Source organism: Chaetodon trifascialis, chromosome 3, assembly GCF_039877785.1.
Source record: "Chaetodon trifascialis isolate fChaTrf1 chromosome 3, fChaTrf1.hap1, whole genome shotgun sequence".
NCBI lineage: Eukaryota > Metazoa > Chordata > Actinopteri > Chaetodontiformes > Chaetodontidae > Chaetodon > Chaetodon trifascialis.
This window is the reverse complement of record NC_092058.1, coordinates 21,481,094-21,508,743: the sequence shown is the minus strand read 5'-3', so window position 1 is coordinate 21,508,743 and position 27,650 is coordinate 21,481,094. Positions and strand designations below refer to the sequence as shown.

Below are 27,650 nucleotides of genomic sequence, written 5' to 3'. Positions count from 1 at the left end.
TCTGTTATTTCAAAGTAATAAGGAAAAATAATTAAATATTGTTTTTGTTTTGTAAAATTGTATGTACAGTGTTTTAGAATTATCTCACTGTCTTTTACAACTAAAATATATATATTAGCACTCAGACAAGCATTCTGTGTTTGTCTTTATTTCTGTTTCTTATTGTATTCATTTCTTTCACGAATCGAAGCCACACATTTGCATCCTCATCAGTCATTCGGGGTCTTGGCACAAAAATGTGAAGCTTCGTATGAAATTGGAGCGAAGTTGTTCTGTTGTGCGTCCCCCGGGTGAAAAGGAAGTAGGCTGCGACAACTGTATGCACAATGACAAACCACACAGTCAGGAGGAGAGACAAATATTCTCAGAGGAGAGTCTGTTCCTGTTCCGTTTAATACGAACACATTTCCCCAGCACCTCTAAGAAAACAGTGTTTATTGATTTCCTGCAGGATTCAGCTTTGTCCACACACACATCAAGGCAGCTCACGTCGGCTTGTGCTTCTCATTTCAGACACAAATCGGAGAAACCAGACTCTACGTACAGAAACTGCACTGTTCTAATTTTTACATTTTGTTTATTTAATTAGTATTCCCACATCTAAAATATCTCTCATATCTTTTGACTCACACCCACACAAAACCTTTGACATGAAAAAAAAGAAAAAACTTGGGGAAAGTATATTGATTTCTGACTTTACAGTTGAAAGCCCTTTCTAAATTATACAGTGTTGTCTTATATAGAGTAAAAATCTTTTTTTACAGTATACAAACAAGGGCAGTTTACAAAGTTCCTCATTCACTGAGTGCACTTCTGGACACCAGCATTTTTTTTCTACACAGCCAAATACATACAGACCCTTCTCTTGACAGATATTTCTCTACATTTGCAAGAAGCTCTCGAATACAGAATTAAGCTAAACATCTCCTGGAAATCCTCCATACATCATGTAAACTATGTGCTGTCCACAATATAAGCAAACTAAGCTGTACACTAGTGTCTTAAAGGCATCTGACCGCATCATGATAGAAAACTTGGCTTTTCTGTGTACATCAAGATTGCACAAACATCCCGATACTATGCACCCGCTCCGTGCTGCTTCCAGGCGAGCTGACAGTCGCCACTGCTCCAACTGATGTCACAACGCCACCAGGCTTAAATAAGCAGCGTGTTGTGGTACGAGTGCTATCGGAGGAACAGAAACTGTCAGCTGAGATGTACGTGCAGGACTCTGACGAGCAGCGCCTTCCTTCCTTCCTTCGACATGCTCAACGCACCAGCCGCCAAAACCTGTCTTCAATTCCGTCTTCCTCACAGTTTCTTTCTTTGTGTGCTCATGACATTCTTTCATTCTCCATCCTGTATGAAAGTCTTCCTTTCTCCATAGACAGAAATCAAAAGCTTCTCTTCTCCTTGAATACATGTGAAACCAAGCAACAAAGGCACTGCACCTGGACCTGTGTGTGTGTGTGTGTGTGTGTGTGGGTGGGTGTTGAGCAAGTGTTATGGGTATGTGTAGGTTTGTCTTTCATCCAGTATACATTCTTGACAATTTACAAAAATAGAATCAACATTCAGCGGGCAGCCCCCTCGCTGATGCGCCCCTGTGGCCGGGAGGACAAATTGCTCCGACAACCTGCAACACAAGCAGCGACACATTCAGTGGAAACAGGTGGATGTTTATCCTCGTCATGTTGAGGGTGTTACGTCTTTTATCGGGTAATGTTGTGCAAAAGATGAGAACAAACCTCAACAAGTGGTCTAACTCTTGCCTCCCTTCTTCGCAGATGTTGGCACAACGTCTGAGCTTAGCTGAGCGGATAGCTGGTCAGTGGCAGAGGGCTCCCCTGCGTGGTGTTTCTGGAATACAAGGTTACATTTAAAAAGTATGTATAGAAAGGAAAAGAAGAAGCAGAACATTTGCATGCAATAATTAAGAGAGGAGAGTGCATCACATGCAGTTTTGTGCAGGCTCAACTGATAAAGATATTTGCTTTTACTTTGATTCAATTCTAAGCGCACAGATTGATTGACAGTCCATTTTCATGCAGATCCAAATGAATGGAGGCTTTCATGCAGGAGGCAGTTTGCTTACTTTAGACTTTGACTTTGACTTGCTTTTGCCCTGCAACAAAGTTGACACCTTGGTTAAGCTTAACAACCACGTTGTTCCATGAGGAGGTGGATACTGATACAGTAAGTTCTCTTAAACAACCTATAGAGGGCGCCATGTAACTAAGGTTAACTAAGGTTTTTACCATTGGATGTTGGGCTTTTCAGAGCTTTACATCTGGACATGTATTTATCAAATTTTGACTTTAGTGAAAGATCAAATCACACTGAACAATAAAACCAAGTCACCTCATTAATGTGACTGTTTTACTTAAAGTTCTTTGCTGTAAAGTGCAATTATTAGATGTTTGGTAAATAGGGGCCCTGGTCTTGAGTTAACTGACGCTTACTTTTTCAATAATGCCAGCTGATCTCGCACAGATGCTCTTCTTACCTTTGGTTTGTCTGTCTTAGATTTGAACTCTGGGGCGTCTGGGAGCAACGTGTCTGACAGGGAGTCTAGGACAGGGGCGGCCATTGGCTGGGAAAGAATAAAAGAAATAAATAAATCAAATAAATAAATCAATTAAATAAACTTAGCAAACAATGGACACCATTTAGCAACATCATGGGCCAATTTTCATGGTAGACATTTTGAATTGTCTTAGCAGAAAAAGCACAGGTGGAACTAAAATGATTAGCTACGACTCAAACGTGTTCTATAAGGAGGAGGTGTAAATGTAGTTTGCATGTTATTTTCCGCGCTACCTTCAGGGGCTCTGAGTCCAGCACAGGAGGTTCCAGCTTTGCTGTGGCTGCAGATGATGCAGTGGGCTTCGGAGCAGTATCGAAATCACCGGACAGCAGGTCCAAGGCTGTTTTATCATCCATAGTTTCCTACAGAAAGACAGGAAGTCAAACTCTCTGCATGTTGTCTTTACAGAGAACACGTCATTTCACAGTGCTCGTCCACTGCCAAATATTGTGAGTGTGTGTGTGTGTGTGTGTGTGTGTGTGTGTGTGTGTGTGTGTGTGTGAGTGACTTGGTATTTATCACGTTGTGGGGACTAAATGCCTTATGGGGACAAAATGCAGGTCCCCTTAATGTAAATCATTAAATTTTAGAGAGCAGACTGAGGATAGGGTTACAGGTTGGGTAAGGTTAGATTAGGTACAGGGTTAGGAATAGGCAGATAGTGGTTATGGTTAGCGTTAGGGTAAGGCTCCAGGAAATGAATGTAAGTCTATGTAATGTCCCCACAAGTGATAAAAACACAACATGTGTGCGTGCGTGCGTGCGTGCGTGCGTGCGTGCGTGCTTGCATGCGTGCGTGCGTGTGTGCGGCCGTGCGTATGCACGTGTGTGTGCATTTTTACCTTCTTGGGTGCTGCATCTGCTTTTGCCTTTGCTTCTGCCATTTTCTTTAAAATGAAATTGATGAAGATTGGACAAGTTACTATCACTACGATATACTGTGAATCAGCATATTCTAGTAAATATTCAAATCAACACCCTCATTTCAGACAATTTCCCAGTTTCTTTATTCCATCTTCCGCTTCATTAGTAAATTAGAAATGTTTTACTGTTGTTTTGGAATTAAAAACTGACAATAAAATCTAGGAGCAATTATATTCTTACAGTTTCCCACAAAACATGCACCAAAACTATGAAGCTCACAGCAGCAGCTTCAGAAAAACTTCAATTGTTGACTAACAAGGCTGAGTCTGAAGCCAGGTTAGCACTGTGAGGCTGCATTGAGAGGAGAAGTGAGGGGGTCAACAAATGCTTTAGGATTCACCATCTGGGAAGCATAAATGCCTGTAGGAAAGGGTTGAGTAACAGTTATGTTTCAGTTTAGATCAGTGCGGTGGACCAAGAGTCAGTAGATGTCAGTTTACCTTGTCTTCCTCAGTGGGTCGATACTCTGGCGGCAGCGTGTCGTCTCTCTCTCCCGTCTTTATCAGCTTCTCTTCAACGACCTTTTTCTCCTGCAATGACCGTGCAAATCAGGATGGCTGAAGTGACTGCTGGACTTTTTAGTCTGAGCACTCTGAAATGAAAAATATTCTCTCTCCTGCTGGCTATGCTCGTAAAGGCTCACTGGATACCTTGACAATGTCTTTGGTGGGAACTGGGGCAGGCTGAGGCTTGGGTTTGATATCCTTCAAGGTGTCTGACAGAGCGTCCAGGGCATTGTCTGCTCCCTCCGACAGCTGAGTGCACAAACACAGACAAAAGATTCTGATGGACCTGCAGGCTTGTCCACAGTCTAAGTGGTCCAAAAAGGCTTGAGCTGTAGTTGACAGTTTACCTGCGGGTCAGTTTCTGTGGGAACACATGCAGACTTCACTGCTGGAGCAGCAGTGGCCGCAACAAAGTCTCCTGCCAAGGCATCCAGAGCAAAGTCTGCAGAGGGCTGAGGGAGTGACAGAATGAAGCATATAAGATCTGTCGAGGACTCTAAATCTCTAAATGGGACTTTACCATTGCAAAGAGGCATCTGTGTATCACAGTGTATTGTTTATGGCTGCAGTAAATAGTGCTGCATCCACAGTGTACCTGTGCAGGAGGAGCTGAGGGGGTGACAACAGGAGCCTGGACAGTAGGAGCTGCTGAGGAGGTCACGAAGCCCCCAGACAAAATGTCCAGAGCCTCACCAGTGCCCATGGTGGGCTGCAGGAGGAGGAGAGGAAGGACATGGAGGAGAGAGAGACATATGTTGTATATCAATATCCTGCAGTTATTATTGTTTATATCACAGTCATACTTTGAGAGCCTTAAAGTGAACGTGTCCCAGTCTCACCTCAGGTTTGGGAGGAGGCAGTTTTCTGAGTTCGTCCTCTTTAAACCTGTAGTCTGGAGGAAGCGTGTCTTCCCTCTCTCCTACAAGGACACCCTTCTCCTTGTTCAGCTTGTCCTCCTATGAAAAGTAAAAGAAAAGCAGAAAAGATATTACAACACATGAAATTACAAACACACATGGACTTAAAGGGTATTGTGCCGACATCATCCTTTACAATGTTTATCAAACTGATGCATTCCATATGTAATGCAATAAAAATGTAAATGAAGGGTGAGTGAGTCTGTGCCTCTGTGTGTTTGTGTCTGTCCCATACCGACACCATGTCCTCAGGTCTGAGTTTGGGGGGTTCAGGTTTTGGTGCGTCTGTGGGCAGCGTGTCGCCAAGAGCACCGAGAGCGTCCAGAGACATGGAGCCATCCTGAGGAGAAAATAGGAGAGGAAGGACATAATTTAGCTGTGACAGTTTTGATTGGAAAGAAAATGACACAGAGTGGGACATGCAGGCTGAAAAAAAGTCATGGGATGGTAGAGAACGCAAGAACAGGCACACGCAGCTGACAATAGTTATTTCTAGGAGAAACGCAGTACAGAGGGACACAGTGCTTTGCAGATAGACAAACACACACACATTCAAACACACCCACAGTCCTACCTGTGGTGTCTTCTTGGTCGAAGGAGGGGCAGGTGCCTGAACTCCAGAAGCTTTAGCTGGAGACACAAAATCTCCAGAAAGGACATCCAGAGCTGACAAATCCTCCACTTTGGTCTGGAAAACAGAGGCAGCAGCTTTCAGCAAAAACACAGAATTCATAAGGAAGTCTTAAAACGTCATACTGATTTTAACAGAGTCTGAAGAGAATATCTCAACATTCTGGGAAATACACATATTTGGTTTCTTGCCAAGCGTTAGATGCAAAGATCGATACCACTCTCATGTCTGTATGCTACGGGTGAAGCAAGGAGATGTTAGCTTAGCTTAGCATAAAGACTGGAAACAAGGGCAAACAGTTAGCCTGGCTTTGTTAAACCACAATGTGTTGTTTCTACACTTCAGTTTTTGTGTGGGTTAAAAATGACAGGATATTACATTGCAAGCTTTAGAGGTTGTGGCATGCAGATGTTTTATTTTTACTTTTGGACAAAGCCAGGCTAGCTGTTTTCCCAGATCTATTTTGAATGCTAAGCTAAGCTATCAAGCTGCTGGCTGTGGCTTCATTTTAACGTACAGTGGTATCAAGCTTCTCATCTAACTCTCAGCAAGACAGAGCATAAGCATATTTCCTCAAAATGTCAATTTTTTCCTTTAATGAACAAAATACATATTGAGTGGGAAATGAGAATACGCTAATGCTAAACTTCCACTTTCTCCTACAAAATGCACAATTATTATTAAACTAGTAGCACACAAAAATGCTCAGTGCCACCATCAGTGCTGCTTCTGCATGCAGAGTTCATCTACTGGAATGATTCGTCTGTACGTCACCCTGCAGGTTTTGGGTACAGGCAGCATTGACAGATCCACAGTGTACCTGTGCAGGAGGAGCTGAGGGGGTGACAACAGGAGCCTGGACAGTAGGAGCTGCTGAGGAGGTCACGAAGCCCCCAGACAAAATGTCCAGAGCCTCACCAGTGCCCATGGTGGGCTGCAGGAGGAGGAGAGGAAGGACATGGAGGAGAGAGAGACATATGTTGTGTATCAATATCCTGCAGTTATTATTGTTTACATAGTGATATTTGAGAGCCTTAAAGTGAATGTGTCCCAGTCTCACCTCAGGTTTGGGAGGAGGCAGTTTTCTGAGTTCGTCCTCTTTAAACCTGTAGTCTGGAGGAAGCGTGTCTTCCCTCTCTCCTACAAGCACACCCTTCTCCTTGTTCAGCTTGTCCTCCTATATGAAGAACAACAGGAGGACAGATTAACGCTGAATGTCTGTGTGAGGAGCAGATATGCAGACAGCAGGAAGCTTTCTGCAATCAGAAGCTGTGAACTCTGCCAACAAGTGTTTGTGCTCCTACCGACACCATGTCCTCAGGTCTGAGTTTGGGGAGTTCAGGTTTTGGTGTGTCTGCGGCCAACATATCGCCAAGAGCACCAAGAGCGTCCAGAGACATGGAGCCGTCCTGAGGAGAGGACAGGAGATTGTACTCTGATGATCTGTTGTACATTCATAGTTTAACCAGTGAAATAAAACATTTCTCCCATATGAAAGAGGGACAAGGCAACCTGGTGAAACTGACAGGAAATATGAGAGGGACAGACAAGCAGGGAAAAGACTGTGTACATTTCCTGCATCTCACCAGACCAGCCTTGGACTTGGTGTCAGTGGAGTCCTTTCCAGCGGCAGGTTTCTCTACTTTGGTGTTTTTATCAGCAGGACGAGCGCACACAGCCACAGGGGGAACTGCAGAGGATTCAACTTTCTAAACCAGACAACACAGAAGACAATAAACTTTATCTTAAAGGTCTAACTGAACTAAGGGTTGCACTCTGCAACGTCACAAAACATTTAAAGAAATTCTTATCCAGTGCTTAAATGCTGCTATACTCTTATTATTGTGATAAAATAGCTCCTTTAAAATAGCTTACGATGTCAGTGCTAATTAGCAAGTGTTAGTATGCTGACATAGTGAACTAGAATGATGAATATGCCTGGTAAGCATTATACCTGCTAAAAAATCAGCATGTTAGCATTGTCACTATGAGCATGCTAGCATGCAAGAGCCGCTGCGCAGCCTCCAACAGCTGCTAGCATGACTGTAAACTCTTAGTCGTTTTTGACAAATCAGCCAAGAGACTCATGCATGGAAGGAGGTGTACGTTGGGTGTACCTTGGCAGTAGAAGAAGAAAGTACAGACTCCAGAGAGAAGTCATCAGAGACTTTGTCCGCCTTGGGTTTTTTATCACCAGGGGCAGGATGCGCAGGGGCGCTCTACAATAACCAAGACAGAACATTTGAAGAGATAACAGATAGTGTGTGTCTGCTTGTTTTAGTTTGTCCACGTTTACCAGTGATCCACAGTGTACCTGTGCAGGAGGAGCTGAGGGGGTGACAACAGGAGCCTGGACAGTAGGAGCTGCTGAAGAAGTCACGAAGCCTCCAGACAAAATGTCCAGAGCCTCACCAGTGCCCATGGTGGGCTGCAGGAGGAGGAGAGGAAGGGCATGGAGGAGAGAGAGAGACATGTGTTGTTTATCAATATCCTGCAATTATTGTTTATATCACAGTCATACTTTGAGAGCCTTAAAGTGAATGTGTCCCAGTCTCACCTCAGGTTTGGGAGGAGGCAGTTTTCTGAGTTCGTCCTCTTTAAACCTGTAGTCTGGAGGAAGCGTGTCTTCCCTCTCTCCTACAAGGACACCCTTCTCCTTGTTCAGCTTGTCCTCCTATATGAAGAACAACAGGAGGACAGATTAACGCTGAATGTCTGTGTGAGGAGCAGATATGCAGACAGCAGGAAGCTTTCTGCAATCAGAAGCTGTGAACTCTGCCAGTGAGTGTTTGTGCTCCTACCGACACCATGTCCTCAGGTCTGAGTTTGGGGAGCTCAGGTCTTGGTGTGTCTGCGGCCAGCGTGTCGCCAAGCGCACCGAGAGCGTCCAGAGACATGGAGCCATCCTGAGGAGAGATTGTGCATGAAGTTAATAATCTAATCTGTCACATAGAATTACAGCTACTACAGAAATGAGAAGAAGAGAGTGTTGGACGGGGACAATGGCATGAAGTATTTTGTCCACTCCTGTCAGTCTCACATCATCAGTCTTGAGCTTGGTGTCCACTTTGGCATCTTTCTCCATTTTGACTTTTTTATCAGCAGGAGGACACACAGCAACAGGGGGAACTGCTTTCTGCGACAGCCAACGGACAACATTCAACTTTTTGGTCAACTTTGTTAAAGCAGTTAAACACTGAAAACAACAGAATATCTGAGCACCTTCAGTGCCTCATGACATTTTAAGTGGTAACTTAAAAAGAGGAAATCTGACCAGCCAAGAAGAGAGAAAAGGAGGTGCGAGCTTGCTGTACCTTTGAAGTCGCAGAGGGAAGTCCAGCCTCAAGGGAGAATTCGTCCGAGACTTTCTCCATCTTGGCTTTTTTATCAGCAGGAGGAACAGCTGCAGGGGTTTGAGATTTCTGCAACAGAGACACAACATGAGACAATTCAGTCCTTCAGTCAGGGGCCACTGTAATGACTTCACAGAGACTTGAAGGTTTACTGTACCTTCACAGGAGGTGGTGCAAAGTTAGCAGGGCCAGCAGATGAGGCACTGACGCTTTCTACATGCTCCTTCTTCTTTATATTTCAAGAGAAAAAAACAAGACGGGAACTTGTTAGACTGCTAAAGCACAAAGCTATGACTTAGTTCATGTGTACATTCAGGGCTGATACTGTGTACAGCAGACACGCAAACCGGGAATTTTAAGTATGGACCTTTGCTTAGAGGGTATATGGGATGTAAAGGCGGAGGAGGGACTAACAGTTGAGTGCTACATGTTTGAAGAATCTGACCTCTTGCACCTGTGAAGATGGAGCAGTCATGAAACCAGCTGAGAGAGAATCCAGGGCCTCGTCTGTGCTCAGTGGTTTCTGAGATAAAACACACAGCCTGCATCACCACCAGATAAAACATCACATCTAAGCATGGTCAGATTTCTTTTTTTAAACTAGAAATCTGGTGATTTTTGGAAGAATTACTCCAAATTGTGCTCCATGACAGTCACACAATCCTCCACTAGATGGCATGTCTGACCAAGTCAAAGGCACACAAAAGGGCAAAATAATGCAAAGCAGACTGCATGTACCAACAATGAAGGAAAAGTACGGACACACCCTTCACATTCCACGAAGAGCCAAAGAATCGCAAGCAAACTCCCTCAAAAGACAAATTTGACACATAAAAGCGATATGATTTAGCAAAAACATGACACGCATCAAAATTAAAAACACAAAACTCACACTGGAGGAAAATATCAGGGTGGAAACAGATCGTGAGACAAAGAACCAAAGAAGTCTCTTGCAAGACAAGATGACAAAGTGGGAGTAGGCTATGATGCAAATGTGGGTGTGTTGAGGGTGAGTAAATAGTACCCTACATATGGGTGGATATCAAAGTGTGTAACAGATGTGTCAGTGTGTCTTTGTGGTGGTGTACGTTTCAAATGAACACTTGGGTTTGGTCAGACAAGCGCGAACGCGCTCGGACGAAGAAGGTGGGTCCTGTGAAGTTTGCTGAGACAACACCCACAAGTGTAGTGCAACATTCCCCACTCTAGAGGAACCAGGAGATCATACAGCGGAATCACTGCTTCCTGAATGTGTGTGGAATGTGATTTGCTTACACATGCTGATAAAAGTTAAGTGAATGAGCCACTTTGAAGAGTGAGTCCCTGAACTGCATGTGTACCAAAGTTAGCAGAGCACAGGAGGGTGCAACTCCACTTAATGTGAAAGGTTCACTTACAGGGACGTCTTTGGGTTTAACATCTGCAGGAACCGACGCCTACGAAAAACAGATCAATTTTAGACTGGAGGAAAAAGGGTAAATGCTGAAATCATTAAGGGTGTTGACAAATACTGCCTTTAAGGCTTACAGGTTCACCCAAATTGCAAAGAAAAACAAATCCCTGACATATTCTTTGCCTACATAAAAAAGCCTAAAATTGGTCAAATTTTATTTTAAATATGGGACAGTAAGATCAAAGAATACATAGATTATGAATCTGAGCAGGATATTTAGGCCAACAATAGCAGATTTTGTTATTCACTGCTTAAGACATCAGTTTGTACTAAAAATGTATGAAATTTGATACTCAGGCCTAATCATCTCCAATACAATGGAGGTAAATGAACTTTTGTTTAGCATTGAAAAACTACCCTTGATAATCAACAGACAGGACAGGAACTACTTCCTACTGAAGAAACAGTCCCTATAAAAGGTGTTAACAGTGATGGGCCAAAAAAACACACACCATGTGACAAAGCTAATTATTGAATCAGACTGAGACCGAGGGGAACTGACCATATCTTCAAATCTGTAGTCTGGAGGCAGCGTGTCGTCTCTTTCACCACACTTCTGAGCCTTCTCGGAACCAACTCCATGCTGAGATACATGCAACACACACAGTTACTCCCAGCAGAGCCATGCTGCATATCAGTGTGTTCAAATACTCCCCCCCACACACACACGCACACACACACACACACACACACACACACACACACACACACTGTGGCTATGCTGTACCTCTTTGACCTCTGGCCCAGTGTATACAGGTTGCGGTGCAACAGGATCAGCTGATGGCAGTATGCTGGCCAGGGCATCAAAGGGATCTTGTGCAGGTGCCTGCACATGCAACACAGCTCAGCACACTAGAGCAAGAAACAAGCTTTTCAAAGCAAACTCACACAACACAAGTAAGTCTTTACCTCTTTGGCTCCTTTAGCTGCTGTGGAAGGAACCTCAACCTGCACCTGCAACACAGATCCACAATCAGTACACAGACCTCAATGAAGTGAACTAAAAACACACAACACGTGTCATTAGCGTGGTGGAATTTACTGCATGTGTGTTTTCCTCGAGAAACTGCACTACCTGATTGCAAACTGACCAATGTCCATCAGGCCAAACCTTATTTTTGCTCATGATAATCCCAGAAAGATCTGCTAATATTCTTGAACCCAGAGACATTCCCCCACAGTCTGACACCAATGAGAAACTTCTGAATAGAGTGATCTATTCAGTCATGTAAATAATGAATGCATTATATCTATATAGTACAGACAGGATATAAACAGGACGAAAGTATCAGACAGCCTCCACCAGTCAGTTTCAAGATCATCTACCTTTGTTTGTGCAGCTGGCTTTGATGTTTTAACGGGATCGGCTTTAGACACATCAGCTTTGACTGTTGTGCTAGCAGTGGCACTCTAAAAACAACAACTTTGAATCTATTATAAGCCGAATACATGTTCAGCAAAATGACAGGTCTGCTGTGCATGCACAAACTCAGTAATATCCCCTAAGAAACAAATGAAACACAGGACAGTGAGGGACCGACTTCAGCTGAAGAAAGATTCACCAACTCCATGACAGTCTTGACTGAAGTGTCAGCAGGTGTTGTGCAATGAAACTAGGCTGAGAAGACAAACCAACAAGCTGCACATCTCTCCTCTGGCTGACTCAGTTTTATGACGTACCGGCATGTGTGGTGTTGCAAGTGGACAGGTGTGCACTATTTGCAAATACATGACAAGTGACAAGTTTCGGCATGCTGAGCAAAGGGCTGCAGAGTAAAGAAAAGAAGTCCTTTATACCTCCAGACCGGCCGTGTCCAAAGTAGAAAAGAGAGGGCAAAAGCAATGATTTGATTCTAAAGGAACTCCCAAAGCGAGAAATGTCCGAAGTGAGTATGTGAATGTTCTCAAGTGAAGAAAGAAACACGACCTGATAAGACTCTGTGACACACAGAGGACATTGTAGAAAGAAAGAAATAAAGCAACAACGACCAAAGCAAGCTTTGAAAAGTAGACCTGGAGGGAGTCACAGAGGCAATAAAGAGTCTGAGAAGCCTGTAGCAGTCAATGTACCTTGGCTGTGCCAGCAGCTGCTCCAGCGACAGAAGATGGAACTGTAGCTGTGGCTTTGACTTGGGAGACAGGTGTAGTCTACAAACATGTGGCCAAATGATTACTCAAAAACACAAGGGTGAAAGATTCACAGCACTTGAAAAGCCGGTAAACATGTTCACAAGAGACAACATTTTAGACTGTTAGTTAACATAGAGCAGGAGAAATGATCTCAGTGGTCAGATCTGCCACTGTAGTTCAAATGTGCGTCTACTGAGACTAATCTGACCATTGATCAGTGTGTGTGGTTAAATGCTGGTGCTTTTAGCCCGTTAAACTATACTTTACAGTACTGCTGACCTTTCCCTAAACTTTCCAAATTGACTTTCTGTCTCTCAGGCTGCTGAACCACAGCCTTGAAACCAGCTTGCGATATTCAATGCAAAGCAAGCAGAAAACGTTGGAGTTTTCAGGAAGTCCTCATACTGTATCTGAAATGTGAGTGAATGTGAGAGTCAGCGATATGCTGTCAGACAATAAAATCCAAAAATCTACAACAACGTAACAATAAGAAATACAAGCACACATGACGTTGTGAAAAACATCATGTGATTCATGTGATCATGTCGTTTCATAAGAGAGGCTGATCTTAAGCAGCTGACACAAACATCGCGTATGTTGGAGTGTCCCACTCGAATATGGCTCAACCAGCAAGCCTTTTCACATCAGTCTCTGCTCTCAAGACATTGCAACCTGACCTCAATGAAAAACAAAGTTTAGAATAAGTATGTGTGAGCTGCCCAGTCGCTAGAAAATCGATCAAGTTTTCAGGAAAATGGTCAGCAGTAATGGAAATACACCAGAACAAAGCATGGGCAAGAGTTCTCATCATGACGACACCGTTACCTTTGACATCTCGTTCGGACCGCCCCTCGACCCAGCTGATGTCATGTCAACAACAGTACCCGCAGCGGACGACATGTCAATAACAGTAGCACCTGCCGGCGTAGTGTTAGTCTACAAACCAAGGAGCATGAGAGAGTTACTCGTGAAGGCAGCTCCACAGACCGTGGTGAGCATGCATCCCAGGAGCGATGATGTGAGGGCTCATTAATGTGACACAGCAAGTGTTCTGCTGCACGTGAAAGGTCAAGATGTTTGGACGGCTGAGTCAGAGAGACAAAGCATTCAGAGAGGTTTTGTGAGATGAAAAGAAGATGAAGCCAGTGAAGACGAGATGAGAGCTGCCTCGTGATGAGCACACTCAGAGTGTAGAAGGAAGCAGTGATTCATGTTACGTCGCACCCAAACAGCCAAAAGCCCCCTCCGCTTTCATTTAGGCATCCAGAGTCTGTCTACCTCAGGTTTGGCTTGAGGTGCCCCTTTTCCTGCTGTCCCGACTGAAACGCTTCCTCCTGCTGCGACGCCACTTCCTGTGGCTCCGCCTGTTCCTGTGGTGACCACCCCAGGCTTTGTAGCCATGGCAGATCCTGATGATGCCTTCTGCAACGCACCAGGTGTGGAAAAGTCTATGTTCATTGCAGCTCACTGGATGCTTGCATTGCCTGTAGGCTTTGCCTGTTTGTGCCAATAGCTTATGTATTTTCTGCTTCAAGACAAAATGAACTGAACTGTTAACAGAGCAATCCAATGATTTTACACACAAAGGTCATATCGTGTTTTTAATCTGCCATCTGTGGAGTGTGTGGTGACGGCCTCTAACATCAGTATGTGTGGTGCCATCTTTGACAGATGTAAATTAGGCTGTTTGAACCGATCAGGATCAGAGCGTTTTACTTGTATTTACTGCAGCCAGCATTAGCAACCGGAAGCTAAGGGACAAAAAGTGGTACAAGTTTAAAAATAAGTGAGGATATCTTCACCTCTGCTGCTTAGATTTTAAATATTTTTTAAAGTATGTTTCTTTCCAGTTGCCCAACTTTAGGGAAGTACAATATCAAAGTGATATAAACTTCACACAAAGAGGTAAAGACAATGCTTTAGATGGCCTTTATTGATGGAGATGCTCATACACTGTTACTGAAACATGATCAGCCGTACCCCACAAGGTTAACAACTAAGTAATATGAGCTTAGTCTATAAATAACTCTGGAAGCTTAAAACATGTTGTTCTCTCACATTGTATTCTATTACTATTTCAAACACTGCTGCATCTATTTTCTGCGCTCAGCCACTTTCAGAGTTCACATGTCCCACAGAAGCCAGACAATGTGGAAGCCCAGCTGTTGAAGGCCAAGTGAAAACACTTCAGGCTGGTCTTGTTGGTTTGTTCTGTCAAAACACTGTCTGGCCTTTAAGAAGGAAAACACTTAGAGACTGTTAGGCTAAGGACTCAGTGAAAGCCCTGTGTTTCAGAGCCAAAATCAGGTTGAAGGCATTGTTTCAAGGCAAAAACTAGTCACTAGGAGACTTTCACTACTCTCACCGGAGAGAAGAGACTTTCACTTTTAGCCAAGAAGTCCTGTTTGTCCTGTCCTAAACTGGATAAACAAGACTTTTAATTGAGTACAGTTTTTGCTGAGTAACTCTTAAAAGTCTTTGTTAACATTTGCCAACTGTTTTCTAGCAACATGACAAACATGACATGCAAAACTGACACGCAGTCATGAGCAGCATGACTGCTTTATAGTCACAGTTTATGAATCCTTCATCAACGTACCGACGAATCATTTGAACATGTACACTTCCTAAAGTTGGATTTCAACGAACGTTAAAGAACTGTCGTAGCATCTGGAGATGACTACAGTCCATGGCTGAACAGGAAGGAACAATCACTTTTATCCATTGTTTTGAGAGCACCATTAAGGGGTTAAACTGCTTCCCCCGTCTGAGAAGCTGGGTGTTACCTCGCTTGTGCTTGAATGGAAGGAAAAGGAAAGTTTTCTTTACGGTACGCTTCTGCTCAGAGGACATGGCTAAACCTACCCCCCAAGTTCACTACAAGGAAATACTACAGTCAACATAATGGGTGGGTCAGAGGTCAGATGGAGATTGTTCAGAGAGAGCGGCAAGAAAAGGAGAGGTGAAGGGCTACTGAAGAGGAATGTTTGATACCTCGTACTGTGCAGGCCTCACGGTGGAGCCCTGAGCTGCTGGTTTGGGTGTGGCCTGGCTGGGCTGCGACTAGAGAGAAGGAGACAACCAGAAAGAGAGAGAGAAAGGTTATGCATGTGCAGTGAAACATCGACCAGAAACATCATAATCATTTCAAGGCTGACACAAAACAACTTGTCTGTTTGATTTGTGGAAAACTGAACATTCCATGTGGCTCATTTCTGGACGGGGAGGAACGCATGCAGAAATGGCAGCACAGCTTGGAAAGGCACTTTTTAAGACAAAGATGAAGGACAACAGACAGACAGCTAGCAGACAGACAGACAGCTAGCAGACAGACAGCTGACAGACAGACAACTAACAGACAGACAGACAGACAACTAGCAGACAGACAGCTGACAGACAGACAGCTAACAGACAGGCAGCTAACAGACAGACAGCTAGCAGACAGACAGCTGACAGACAGACAACTGACAGACAGACAGCTAACAGACAGACAGCTAGCAGACAGACAGACAGCTAGCAGACAGACAGCTGACAGACAGACAACTGACAGACAGACAGCTAACAGACAGACAGCTAGCAGACAGACAGACAGCTAGCAGACAGACAGCTGACAGACAGACAACTAACAGACAGACAGACAGACAACTAGCAGACAGACAGCTGACAGACAGACAGACAGACAGACAGACAGACAGACAACTGACAGACAGACAGCTAACAGACAGACAGCTAGCAGACAGACAGCTGACAGACAGACAGCTAGCAGACAGACAGCTAACAGACAGACAGCTAGCTGACAGACAGCTAGCTGACAGACAGCTAGCAGACAGACAGCTGACAGACAGACAGACAACTAGCAGACAGACAGCTGACAGACAGACAACTGACAGACAGACAGCTAACAGACAGACAGCTAGCAGACAGACAGCTGACAGACAGACAACTAACAGACAGACAGACAGACAGACAGACAGACAGACAACTAGCAGACAGACAGCTGACAGACAGACAGACAGACAACTGACAGACAGACAGCTAGCAGACAGACAGCTAGCAGACAGACAGCTAGCTGACAGACAGCTAGCAGACAGACAGCTGACAGACAGACAGCTGACAGACAGACAGCTAGCAGACAGACAGCTGACAGACAGACAGACAGACAGACAGACAGACAGACAGACAGACAGACAGACAGACAGACAGACAGACAGACAGCTAGCTGACAGACAGCTGACAGACAGACAGCTGACAGACAGACAGCTAGCAGACAGACAGCTGACAGACAGACAGACAGACAGACAGACAGACAGACAGACAGACAGACAGACAGACAGACAGCTAGCTGACAGACAGCTAGCTGACAGACAGACAGACAGACAGACAGACAGACAGACAGACAGACAGACAGACAGACAGCTAGCAGACAGACAGGTAACGATAGAGCTACAAGGCAGCAACATACTGCTGCCCACAAACACATCTATCATTCTGCATTTAGAGGTGGTTGATTCAAGCACTACATTCCAGACTAAAGGGTGCGTCTGCTGTTTGACAGCAACACAGCAAAGAGACCGAGTATTATTGTTGTCTTCGGTTGCCTCGGCAACTGACAACAGTGGCAACAAATGCAGGATTCAAGTTAGTCTGAAGTCACACAGCATAAAAACTAACACTGAGATCATTCATTTCAAAGAGGTTGGCCGAAGACACACACACACACACACACACACACACACACACACACACACACACACACACACACACACACACATGCACACACACACAGCAGTGATATCTGTGCTGCACTGGACTTCCTCACACAGTGTCAGTGGAGCTGTGACCTTAGATTTCTTGTTGATAAGATCTGAGTTTGTGCAGCTGATGCTCTTTTCTGTTCAGATGCAAACGTGAACAGCCTGAAGATCCAGTTTATTGTGTGGTAGCCAGTCATCAAACTGCTGACACAAATGTAAATCACACCAGTTCATGAAGGACCTAACCAGAGGACAACCTCCACATGTAGAGTGGAGTCACTGTGTGTCCATGTGTGTTCACGTATTTTCCCTAATAAAACTCTGTTTTTAATGCTATAATAAAAGAAGTAAAAAAGCTTAAGCACACCTACGGGGAGTGTCCTCTTTTGTCTATAGCCTATTACCATTTCCCACATTTTAGATTAAAGAGCTTTGTTCAAAGCATTACCGTTGGACTAAGATTAGCATGTTTCACAATGAGCAGAAGTAGCATAATCCTAGTCAAATCACTCACTGCTAATGTCTTACTGGCTAAGATAAACAGCAGACTTTCCTTCTTTGCTGTTGACTGAGCATCATTTCAGTGACAACACTAATATACACAGTTCAGTCACACCAAGGTCTTAATGTTTCACTGAGACGTAAATACTTTTGGTGTTATTTGGGATTATTAATCACAATTTGACATTAATTGTGACCCAAACTCAATGAGAGTCATCCAGAAACAGATTAAATATCCATACGTAAACCATCTGACAGACAGCCGTCAATTTGTTCTTTAACATGTGTAACTATATAAAACTGTATTAAAGTAGCGTGTTCACCTCCCTCAGGGACCAGAGTCAATAAAGCTTTTCTGGTCTGTCTGAAGGAAAGTCCTCACTCACTTTGACAGAACAATAAGAATTCTTCTCATCTGTAATAGTCTGAACTGAACTGCGAGTTTCTTTACAGTGTAAAGGAGGCAGGGATACTACATGACAGGACAGGATACATGGAGACACTATCAAAATGCAAAGCAACAAATGACTGTACTCAAACACACCAATTAAACCAGCCTGACAAACTTGACCTAGTCTGGATTCTTTCAGCACTTGATTTTTTTGTACTGAACGGGACGTTTTACATCTGAAAAGTGAACTTGTCACAGCCACTCCTGAGGTCAAACATGTCAACTATGTTTACTATGTTAAAAACTTAACACTTCTGTAGCACAATTTGTTATTAGCAGTCCATAAATGCACCAGTGCCAATACGCCTGAGGCCAATAGCGACCTTGGCCATATACAGATCAGGCTCTTCTACAAACTTCTTCCTCGGACAGGGAGTCAAGGGAACAACTTGGACTTGGTCATCACAGACTGGGCTCAACCCTGGGCCTTCGTATTGTGAAGCAAAGTGCTAACCTGCTGATCCACCAACAACACGCCCCACGATTTCAGAGCAGAACCAGAAAAAAGCTCAACGGTTATGTTCATCAGCTCTCTCGCCTAATAAAAAGAATAAGACCTAGTTCACAGATTAATGATGGGAACAAGGACACTGTCACATTTAAAACTTTCAAAACTTTAAGAAAAAGTTGATGCAGCAAAGCAGAAGTACAATCCTCAACAGTGTACTAAATACACTTCTTTCTGAAGGCAGCCATGCATGCATTTCAGTATTTCTGAGGCACGCCGCGGTCTCCAGGTGGAGTCCAGTATGCAGCAGAGCCCAGCCCAGTCCTTTCAGGTGATGTGAATAGAATACAGAGCCTCCACCCGACTCACACTGACTCAGAATTAAAGTAATTAGTTTCACATTCAACCCAAAGCTTTGTAATGGTTTGTATCATTGATCTAACCAAGCCAGTCAGTGAACATTACTCTGTTTGTCCCTCTGTTCACACTAATCACTCAACAACGTGAGATCATTTGGATTTTAACACACAGGCTGTCAGTCACTGCCCTGTCAGACATACTATGCATGCTAATGTGCGGCCACAGATAATAGTTTTTACACTGTTTTGGGTGTTCATTCCAACTTTATCCCACGTCTGAGCGCCTGTAAGTCTCCGAGTGGGTAAACCTGTGGATCATGTTTTACAGTTAGACTGAGCCGGCAGGATGGAGGGTGAAGCCAGGCTGTGTCTGTGAATGACCGCAGTGACTGAAGATGTACAGCAGGAGAAACGCAGAGCAACAGAGCACAGTGTGACTTGCACCACTCTGAACCATCTGCAATCAGCGCCTCTGATTTAGAAATGACTGCAGCTCAGCACTGACACTGATTTCCTCACACACTGCCGTTACATTTAACACAAATAAGGTCACTTACTGTGGCTCCAATTCGCTTATTTAAGCTTTGAGACTCAAATGTTTCCACCATGTTTATTTGGGGGGGGGGGGGGGATTTGTGGGTTTTTTTTTACCTTTAGACCTGATACAACTGATGAATTCAGCTGTATAAGGAGTGCAAGGACAAATAAATAATAATATCCAGCTAAGAACATGCCTCCTTCCTGACATATTTTACTTCCTCTTTTCTCTTTTCACATTTTGTGCTTTTTAGAAATAATGTCATTATTAATGGAGTGACTGTTGGAAGAGTCACCATGATGCAGTTTACAGAGAGAGTAAGGAGGAAGTGGCACATGGGCGGAAGTGAGGTCACGACCATCCAGGGCATCCCCCTGCCACAGAGGAAGTCAAGTTGCTCCCGTTACTGCAGTAAATACTGACTGTTGCCAAGTTACCGCAAATAAAACTTTAATAAGTGAAAACAAGAAGCAGTGTTGTCGCGCCTGCTGGGTAGGACTGCATGATGTAACGTGGTTTGAAGGTTTCAACTGCTTGTGAGACAAAAATCCACCAGCTAAGATATTTCTAATACAGAATTATAAATCTAATGTCGCATAAAGACTGGAAACAGGTAGAAAAGATAGCTTGGCTCCACTGAAAGATAACAAAATCCATGCTGGTAGACAGAATTCTTATAGACAGAGCCAGGCTAGCTGTCTCCCTGTTGATAAAGTGAATAGATAAATATTGTTAAGGAAAATCTGGTTTAGGAAATTATGAAGCAAAATCTGCTCAGATAAATCTTACCATGCTTTTAAAGCTGGAGTGCAGGACTTTTACATATAAATCACCATCCACTATATTCAAGCCCTTGTCAAAAGAGTTCACACAATGATGATGAAGACTGTCATCACCAGGTAAATCTCTCGGTATTTCACACCGTACTGGAGCTTTTAAGTCTGTGGTGACGCTCCCAGACTGGTGCATCAGTCGTGATGCGTTTCATGTCAACCAGCAATGGTTGGTTTGCCAAGCAGCTTTAATTTCCTTTGATTAAAGGGACAGTGGTCCCTGCAGCATTAGTTTTCACCATCTTGTCTAAAACATGATGTCTGATGTCTCATCGGAAATAAAGAAATCATGTCTCAGTGACCAAGAGAATGACATCATTACGGGGCTCTATACTTTCATTTACACTCATATGAATTGTGGCAAACCCAAAGCTCACAAAGACCACATCCAAACTAAATTTAGAACCCTCCACAGATCATAGATGCACCAGCTGAAATCAAAGGAAGATGGCCAAGAGGATTTGTTGACTCATTTGCCTTTTAGTCACATGCCCACTAACAATGTGCAAGACCAAAACCATGGAAACATGATACCCAACGGAATGTGCTACATTGCTGATCTCAAGGTAATGTGACAACGCTCTTTGGCCGCTCATACACATTCAAAACCTTCTGCTCACTTAGCACAGATCAGAACAAATAAGTGCATTATTTCATAAATTATCACCCACATGCATTTGCATTATCATCAGAGAGGAGATGTCTTTTGAAACCACTCTTCAAAACTGTACACAAACAGAACAGTCTCCCCTCCTCTGACATCCAAACCATTGCACAAGTCCAGCAGCAGCCCTGCCTTCACTGTGTGTGACAGATGCCAGCTAACAAAGACAGGTTAGGCAGTACATGCAGAGAACAACCCAGATACTTTTCTGACAGACAGACAGACAGACAGGCAGACAAACAAACTGGCTGCTTATTTCAATGACAGTCCATTAAAGCAAACAATGCACTGTACTGTATAACTGACAGTAAAGAACTATGCAGGGTGTTCACGCGATGACTCCGGCTGTCTGTATCAGATTACAGTAAAGATGATCAACAATACAAAAACATGTCAAACAGCAAAGCACAAAGGTCTCTTCCCCTGACACTGTGAGCAGGTTTTAGTTACGTACTTATTACCTCGCCCTTAACTCGGCCCTGAGTTTCAGTTGGAGGTCTAAAGCTAAAGCAGATGTTTGTTATGTGGTCAGACTGAACTCTGCTCACCTGAGACCCACCCAAACGCTTTGCAAGCTTTCTGTGTGATGTGACTCAAAACTGCAGCGTTCCTACATTCCTCATCATGCCTCCTGTACAGCAGACTGCTGTGCTTACAGATAACACACTGTCCGTCCACATACACTCAAACAGTGCACATACAGTTCAAGCTGCTTTTAAAACGTGCCCCTCGCATTGTGCCATAAGTAGCACTGCTGATCTCAGGGAGAGATCTGGTGTTAGTGTAAATGCAAACTCTGCCCACTGAGCTAAAAACAGCTTGTCTGCTCTGCCTCCAGGTTAAAAAGCAGAAACATGACACCCATATTCTGATGTAAATGGGCGTCTGTGCCTGCTCTACTCTGTATCTACCATGCTGCACAGTAAAATATTATATAAAATATTAACTGGGTTACATCAACATTTCACTACTACTTCACAACTACAGGTATTAGTTGCACGTTTTCAATACTAGTGCCAGTACAATATCTGAATTCAGGTAGACACCAAAATGCTTTTTGTTGGTACAATAAACTGAGGGATATAAAACATTTTCCTGCAAACTTCAAAAAGGCAGCTAGAACTTGGTCTCAATGAAATTAAATTGGCAACGTTTGGGTTTAAAGGTGGGTGTCAGATTTAGGGGGACTGGCAGAAATACAACATAATAATCAAAAGTATGTTTTCATTAGTGTATCTGCTCCTGAAAATAAGAATTGTGTTTTCATTACCTAAGAATGAGGTCTTTATATCTATACAAGGAGTGGGGCCTCTTCCACGCAGTCTGTGATGTTGCTCTACCATGTTTCTACAGTATCCCAGAATGGACAAATCCAACACTGCCTCTAAAGAGGACCTTTGGCGTTTTTCGCAGCCACCATACTTTCTCCTACACACTTTGGTAAGGGTGCGGTGAGATGAGTGGTATTAAGTTTGGTGGGAATCTGCAGGCTAACTGCTTGATGGCACTAAATCCTTCACACTGGTCCTTTAAATAAGGGTAAACAACCCAACCACCCAATCTCACCAAAAATTCAATGCCTCCTTTCGGTGCTTGCTATTTTTCTATACTTGGTTCCATGTACACATTCAGGGATTCACCAAAACAGCTCTACACATAAGGCTGGGCCATACAGTAGCTCAAAATATCATGCTAGCTGAGGCGTTAGTTGGTGAATTTTGCTAAAATAAACATGTTTTTGCTGAAGTGAAGAAGGGCTCACACTGTCCTCATAAGTATATGAATAGATTTTGACTGAGCCTTTAATTTGGACAGAAAAATCCCTGAGTCATTTCATCAGCATTTCACAAAAACCAAAGAAACCACAGTGAGGAACAAAAGCTAGTGGAGCACAAGTTAGCTCCAAGTGGTTCGTGATTTTGGCTCAGTACACAGCATTTATGCAGGAATTTTGTCATGCAGCTAACAGTGGCGAACAAAATAACAGGGACACCTTACAATCTAAAGAAGACTTTATGAAAGCCCTGCAAATACTAGTCTACCTTTAATGAGGTTAGCATGTTCATTCAGTGCTGCAGATTGTGATCAGTACTGTATGTTCCACCACATTGTGAGGTGTTCCTGTTATTTTGTCCAGCCCTTGTACACAGACAAAATAAAAAAGTGCAGACAGTAGAAATTTCATACAGCTGTACCTGGTAGAAATTTTGTCGGGGTAAAGGGAGGGGCCGATAGTTGCCGTGTATCTGTTTCATAAGGGACATATTGAGATTGTTCAGCAAAAGTTCACAGCTGACACACACGTGGAAAGATGGAGACTGAAACACAACAGTACACATAAACACCATGATCATTTTAAATGCACACACCCCTGACACACAGTACACTATCAATCAATTCCATGCTACAGGTGTCAAGTCTGTTCAGGAGCTCATACAGACCTACAATGAAGCATGTCGACCAACAGCAGGAGTGAATTCTGCTCTCAATGCAGCAGCACCCTGCACATGACACCCGCACATACACTCACACAGATAGAACCACAGAGCTTTGGAGTAACCAGTGAGGACAACACGGACAGACGTAGCTGGGGACAGGACACTGATATCCACGTCATGGTCATTCTGGGAGAGCTGGGCACACTGCCAGCTGAACCCAAGAGAGAGTGGCCAAAATAGACACAAGATTTTAGATGGTGGGTGATGTCAGCATGGTGCCACTTAAAACCATTGCTCATTTCAAACTGGTATTGGGTTGACGCTTCATCTCTGATGGAATCTGTTGAAGTGCTCGAGGTGCTGTTTTAGTCCTTTTCCTGCTTCAGATAGGGCATGATGACTGTACATACGTCCAACATTAGACTAGGACTGCATGACGCACATAACTCTCATAGTACTTGTCTGTGAATAGAGAAGAAACAATGAAGTACATCCAGACCAGACCCAAAAACTGTGATTAAAGCAGTCGCATGTGCCTGTAATGAAAACTGATGACTAATGCTGGGCCCCACCCGACAAAGCACAGACACGCACATATGAATATGGCTGGAAACAGCTCCTTTGCTAGCTGCTGCTACGGCTTCAAAATAGCCCTGGCTATCTAAACGGCCACTTGTGATAATGCTGATCACCTCGGCTCAGCAGCGGAAATGACGAAAGCTGCAGTCAGTGTTACAGGGCGAGAGTGTGGAGCAGAAGTCGAAAGCTGTTGTTGTCTGATTGAAGTTTGCTGAAGAGCTGCATGTGGATGAACACTGCTACTGTGGGGAATATCTCAAGAGCAAACAGACAGCTGGGTAAACTCAGGAGCTCACCTGCCTGTGAAGACACTGTGCTGTCAATACACTTTACTGTCACATCAAAATAAGACAGGAGGGAGAAGACACGGCACTTTAACAGCACTGTACTGGTTTCATACATGAGTTCATCACATTGCTTCATTCTGCTGAGACTGAGTATGCTCCTTCTCCCTGTTTATTGCAAACTAACAAGCACTTTGCCTCAAGAAGAGTCCAAGAAGGAGAGCACAATCACTGATCTTGTGTTTCTCTGTATTTGTGCTATTTTTGTTTATCATACTATTGCACATGCTTATTATCAGCAATGAGCAGCAAACCCTGGTTTACAGACGTCTAGAGAGTGTCGGATGATTCTGTTTAGAGCCACGTTAAGAGTTACTGTCAGAGCCTGAAGACATATTAATGGCACATCACTGAAGTGATCCCCATTTGTTGTTACATTAGTGACAACTGCTCTGGGGGTCCATAAGAATTAACAGCAGTAACAAAGTAATCCCAAGTCCTTTGCCAACTTTTCTTCACTGCACACATCAAAAAGCAGCAAACTTGATCACCACAAGCTGCTGTCTCACAAACATGGTGGGCTGCTGACAAACGCTGCTCTGCCACACAACAGCCGTCAAAGTGATTTGACAGGTATCAGTCAAACAGGAAGCCCTTCCACACACAGACATTGACAAAAGAGCGAGCATGAAGGGGAAATACTATCCAGATACATACCATAGGTTTGACAGTGGCTGTATATCCTCTATATATGCTGCCTTGTACACTACCAAAATCCTCTCTTGAAGCCGATTAACCTTAGAATCCCGTTGTGGAAACACTTTCATACACGCTGTATGTCAAGCACAGATGCATGCACGCACACACATGTAAACACGCATATAGACACACGCCCAGAGCTGCAAAACTTGGTGCTCCGCCTTCTTGGAAGTGGCACAGCAAGCCTGTGCTGCTCAGGCTCCACCTCCTCAGCCACAAGGCAGCAGAGCAGGCTCAGTCAGATTGGTCAGTCGGACACACAAAGACCCACCCACCGCTCGCCGCCTGCCAGGAAAAAATAAATAAGTCAGCTTGAGGGAAAGTTTGGGCTGGGTCAGGGTGGGCTTTGTGAGGTGGGGATGTTGCAGTTTGATAACAGATATGATGGCCTACATCAAGATATTCGCAGGGCGAGTTATTGTGGAGCTGAAGGATGAAGCAGTGATGAGGCAGAAGTAGATTTGCTGCAGCAGTGTTGTTTGGCAGAGTCTGGGTGTGTCTGAGAGACTCACTGCTTAGGAATCTAGAGTGCAGAGACAGAGAGTGTGTGTGTGTGTGGTTGGAAAGAAAAGAGGAGAGGGAGGGGGACCTCATCACATGTCCAAACCACACCCGATGACAGCCAGAGCAGCAGCCAGAACAAGAAAACATAAAAAAGTGTAAATTTAACAAAAACGCTGTTGGGGGGAAGAGACCTTTGACAATGTTATCATCAACACAAGTTCACACATGTTCTCTCTGCTCTTTACAGCTCCTCAAAGTAGCTGCTGAACAAAGGAACAGACAGGAAACACAGCCTCTGGACTGCAGCCAGAAGTTGTGTAAGAATTTTAGAAAAATACACGGCAGTCATAACCTTTCCCCTCACAGCACACACACTTTATGGCATTGATTAGCCGATAGGTCAGCATCTGCGAACGGTAATAGAGCATTGAACTATTTCTCAAATGCAGCACCTCCAACCTGAAAACACGTCCAGCATGTTCAAAGGGGAGGGCTCAGGAGAACAGCGCCCCCTTGTGCCGACAAATAGTCAATGGAGGATTGTGCGAGCGTCGTGTGAGACTGCTGTGTGGGCTCTGACTATGTCACCCTTTGTATCAGTCTGTTGTTTTATGATGAATGAACATAAGACTGGCATTTTGTCTCTGCACTACAACACTACAATCCATGAAGTAATGCAAAGCAAAGGAACAATGTGCTGTTCTTGAACAAATTTACAATTTAACCACGATTAATTAAACTGTCCCTGGCTATGAAGTTGATGCTTTTCAGAGCAAAGCAGTAAAACATTTCAGGGTTTTTGCTCTGTATTTGACATTTTATGTACTCAGACGGATGCACTTTCCCTGCCATGTGTAGCTAATCTGTAAGATTTTTTCTTCTTATGTGAACATGAGCAGACTTGCAGAAACATCAGCCACGGCAAGTCGATGACTACAGGCCTCAGGAATATCACCTTCAACAGAGTTCACAAATGAGCATGGTAGACATATTTTCTTGCCCCCTCATTCCTCTGCCATTATTCTTTGAATCTAAAAATATCTTTTAAAGAACAAGAAGGCCCACCATATAACTCCTCAACTTGTTGCACAACCCCTGCCCCTGCCCAGAAATATTTGTGTCTGTTTTGGAACCTTTCAAAATAAATCTTCTCTCACAGCTTTGTCCTTTTGTGTCTCTGACTCTGTGTGTGTGTGTGTGTGTGTGTGTGTGTGTGTGTGTGTGTGTGTGTGTGTGTGTGTGTGTGTGTGTGTGTGTGTGTGTCTGAGTGTGTGTGTGAGGGGAAGAGAGAGAGAACTGGCATGTTTCTGTAAGAAAACATGCATGCTTACACTGGATCCAAACGCCTTACTTGGTAACCCCTGGTAACACTTATCTTTGTTGACAACTAATGAGCTGAAGCAGATCACGGACCCACCCACCCATCCAGACAGACTGACCAATCAGAACAGTGACGCTGGAAATTGGGGGGATGGTCAAGACTGAACTTCTAATTCTGTTTTTAAGAGCTCACAGGAAATGTCTACGTGGGAGGTTGTAAGGTATCAAGTCTGTGGGAAAATAGGACTGCCTGTATCCTTTTGCTGGCAAGAGATCACAGTTAAAAGCATTTCACAGTGAAAACATACCGGATGGTGATCAATCTGAAGGTCAGCGTCATTGTACAGATCAGACTGCTGCCTGTATCAGGGTGACTGGTGATAAACCTACACAGGGAATCGTCTCCCAGCCCTCTACAGAACGTTTTAGCCTGATGTATGTAGCTAATTGTTCTGGTTTTACTGTCTGTCTGAGTGTGTCCTGTTTCCAGCAGCAGGCGGCTGTTTCCATCAAACAAACTCTGAGAAACTAACCATACAAAGCGTGGACAGCACCATGGCACGCAGACAATGTTGGCAGTGAGATGGTGAAGAAACAAACAGACACATGACTCAGGGCTGGGACGATACGCTTATCTCTCAATTCAAAACTGTCAACAAACTCGGGTGCCCATTTCATGTACTGCGATTCTTAAGTAAGTGTGTGTGAGTGTGTGTG

At 44.0% G+C, this 27,650-nt stretch overlaps 1 protein-coding gene across 1 annotated transcript in view; it reads right to left on the bottom strand.

Annotated features, from left to right (window-relative positions):
- Positions 1-420: 420 nt before the first annotated feature.
- The window catches only part of cast (calpastatin), a 31,892-nt gene continuing 4,662 nt past the window's right edge, over positions 421-27,650 (bottom strand). The window contains exons 2-35 of the mRNA XM_070959396.1: positions 15,496-15,564; positions 13,780-13,923; positions 13,327-13,437; positions 12,442-12,519; positions 11,698-11,781; positions 11,281-11,325; positions 11,099-11,197; positions 10,874-10,954; positions 10,316-10,354; positions 9,364-9,441; positions 9,076-9,147; positions 8,880-8,987; positions 8,606-8,701; positions 8,367-8,471; positions 8,123-8,239; positions 7,880-7,993; positions 7,683-7,784; positions 7,152-7,274; positions 6,870-6,974; positions 6,626-6,742; positions 6,386-6,499; positions 5,509-5,622; positions 5,170-5,274; positions 4,857-4,973; positions 4,613-4,726; positions 4,365-4,469; positions 4,162-4,266; positions 3,952-4,041; positions 3,430-3,474; positions 2,821-2,949; positions 2,507-2,593; positions 2,096-2,125; positions 1,749-1,860; positions 421-1,636 (exon numbers count right to left, since the gene is read on the bottom strand). Of these exons, the coding sequence (XP_070815497.1) occupies positions 1,762-1,860; positions 2,096-2,125; positions 2,507-2,593; positions 2,821-2,949; positions 3,430-3,474; positions 3,952-4,041; positions 4,162-4,266; positions 4,365-4,469; positions 4,613-4,726; positions 4,857-4,973; positions 5,170-5,274; positions 5,509-5,622; positions 6,386-6,499; positions 6,626-6,742; positions 6,870-6,974; positions 7,152-7,274; positions 7,683-7,784; positions 7,880-7,993; positions 8,123-8,239; positions 8,367-8,471; positions 8,606-8,701; positions 8,880-8,987; positions 9,076-9,147; positions 9,364-9,441; positions 10,316-10,354; positions 10,874-10,954; positions 11,099-11,197; positions 11,281-11,325; positions 11,698-11,781; positions 12,442-12,519; positions 13,327-13,437; positions 13,780-13,923; positions 15,496-15,564 (3,141 nt within the window). The 3' untranslated portion in view covers positions 421-1,636; positions 1,749-1,761. The remainder of the gene's footprint in view (positions 1,637-1,748; positions 1,861-2,095; positions 2,126-2,506; positions 2,594-2,820; positions 2,950-3,429; positions 3,475-3,951; positions 4,042-4,161; positions 4,267-4,364; positions 4,470-4,612; positions 4,727-4,856; positions 4,974-5,169; positions 5,275-5,508; positions 5,623-6,385; positions 6,500-6,625; positions 6,743-6,869; positions 6,975-7,151; positions 7,275-7,682; positions 7,785-7,879; positions 7,994-8,122; positions 8,240-8,366; positions 8,472-8,605; positions 8,702-8,879; positions 8,988-9,075; positions 9,148-9,363; positions 9,442-10,315; positions 10,355-10,873; positions 10,955-11,098; positions 11,198-11,280; positions 11,326-11,697; positions 11,782-12,441; positions 12,520-13,326; positions 13,438-13,779; positions 13,924-15,495; positions 15,565-27,650) is intronic.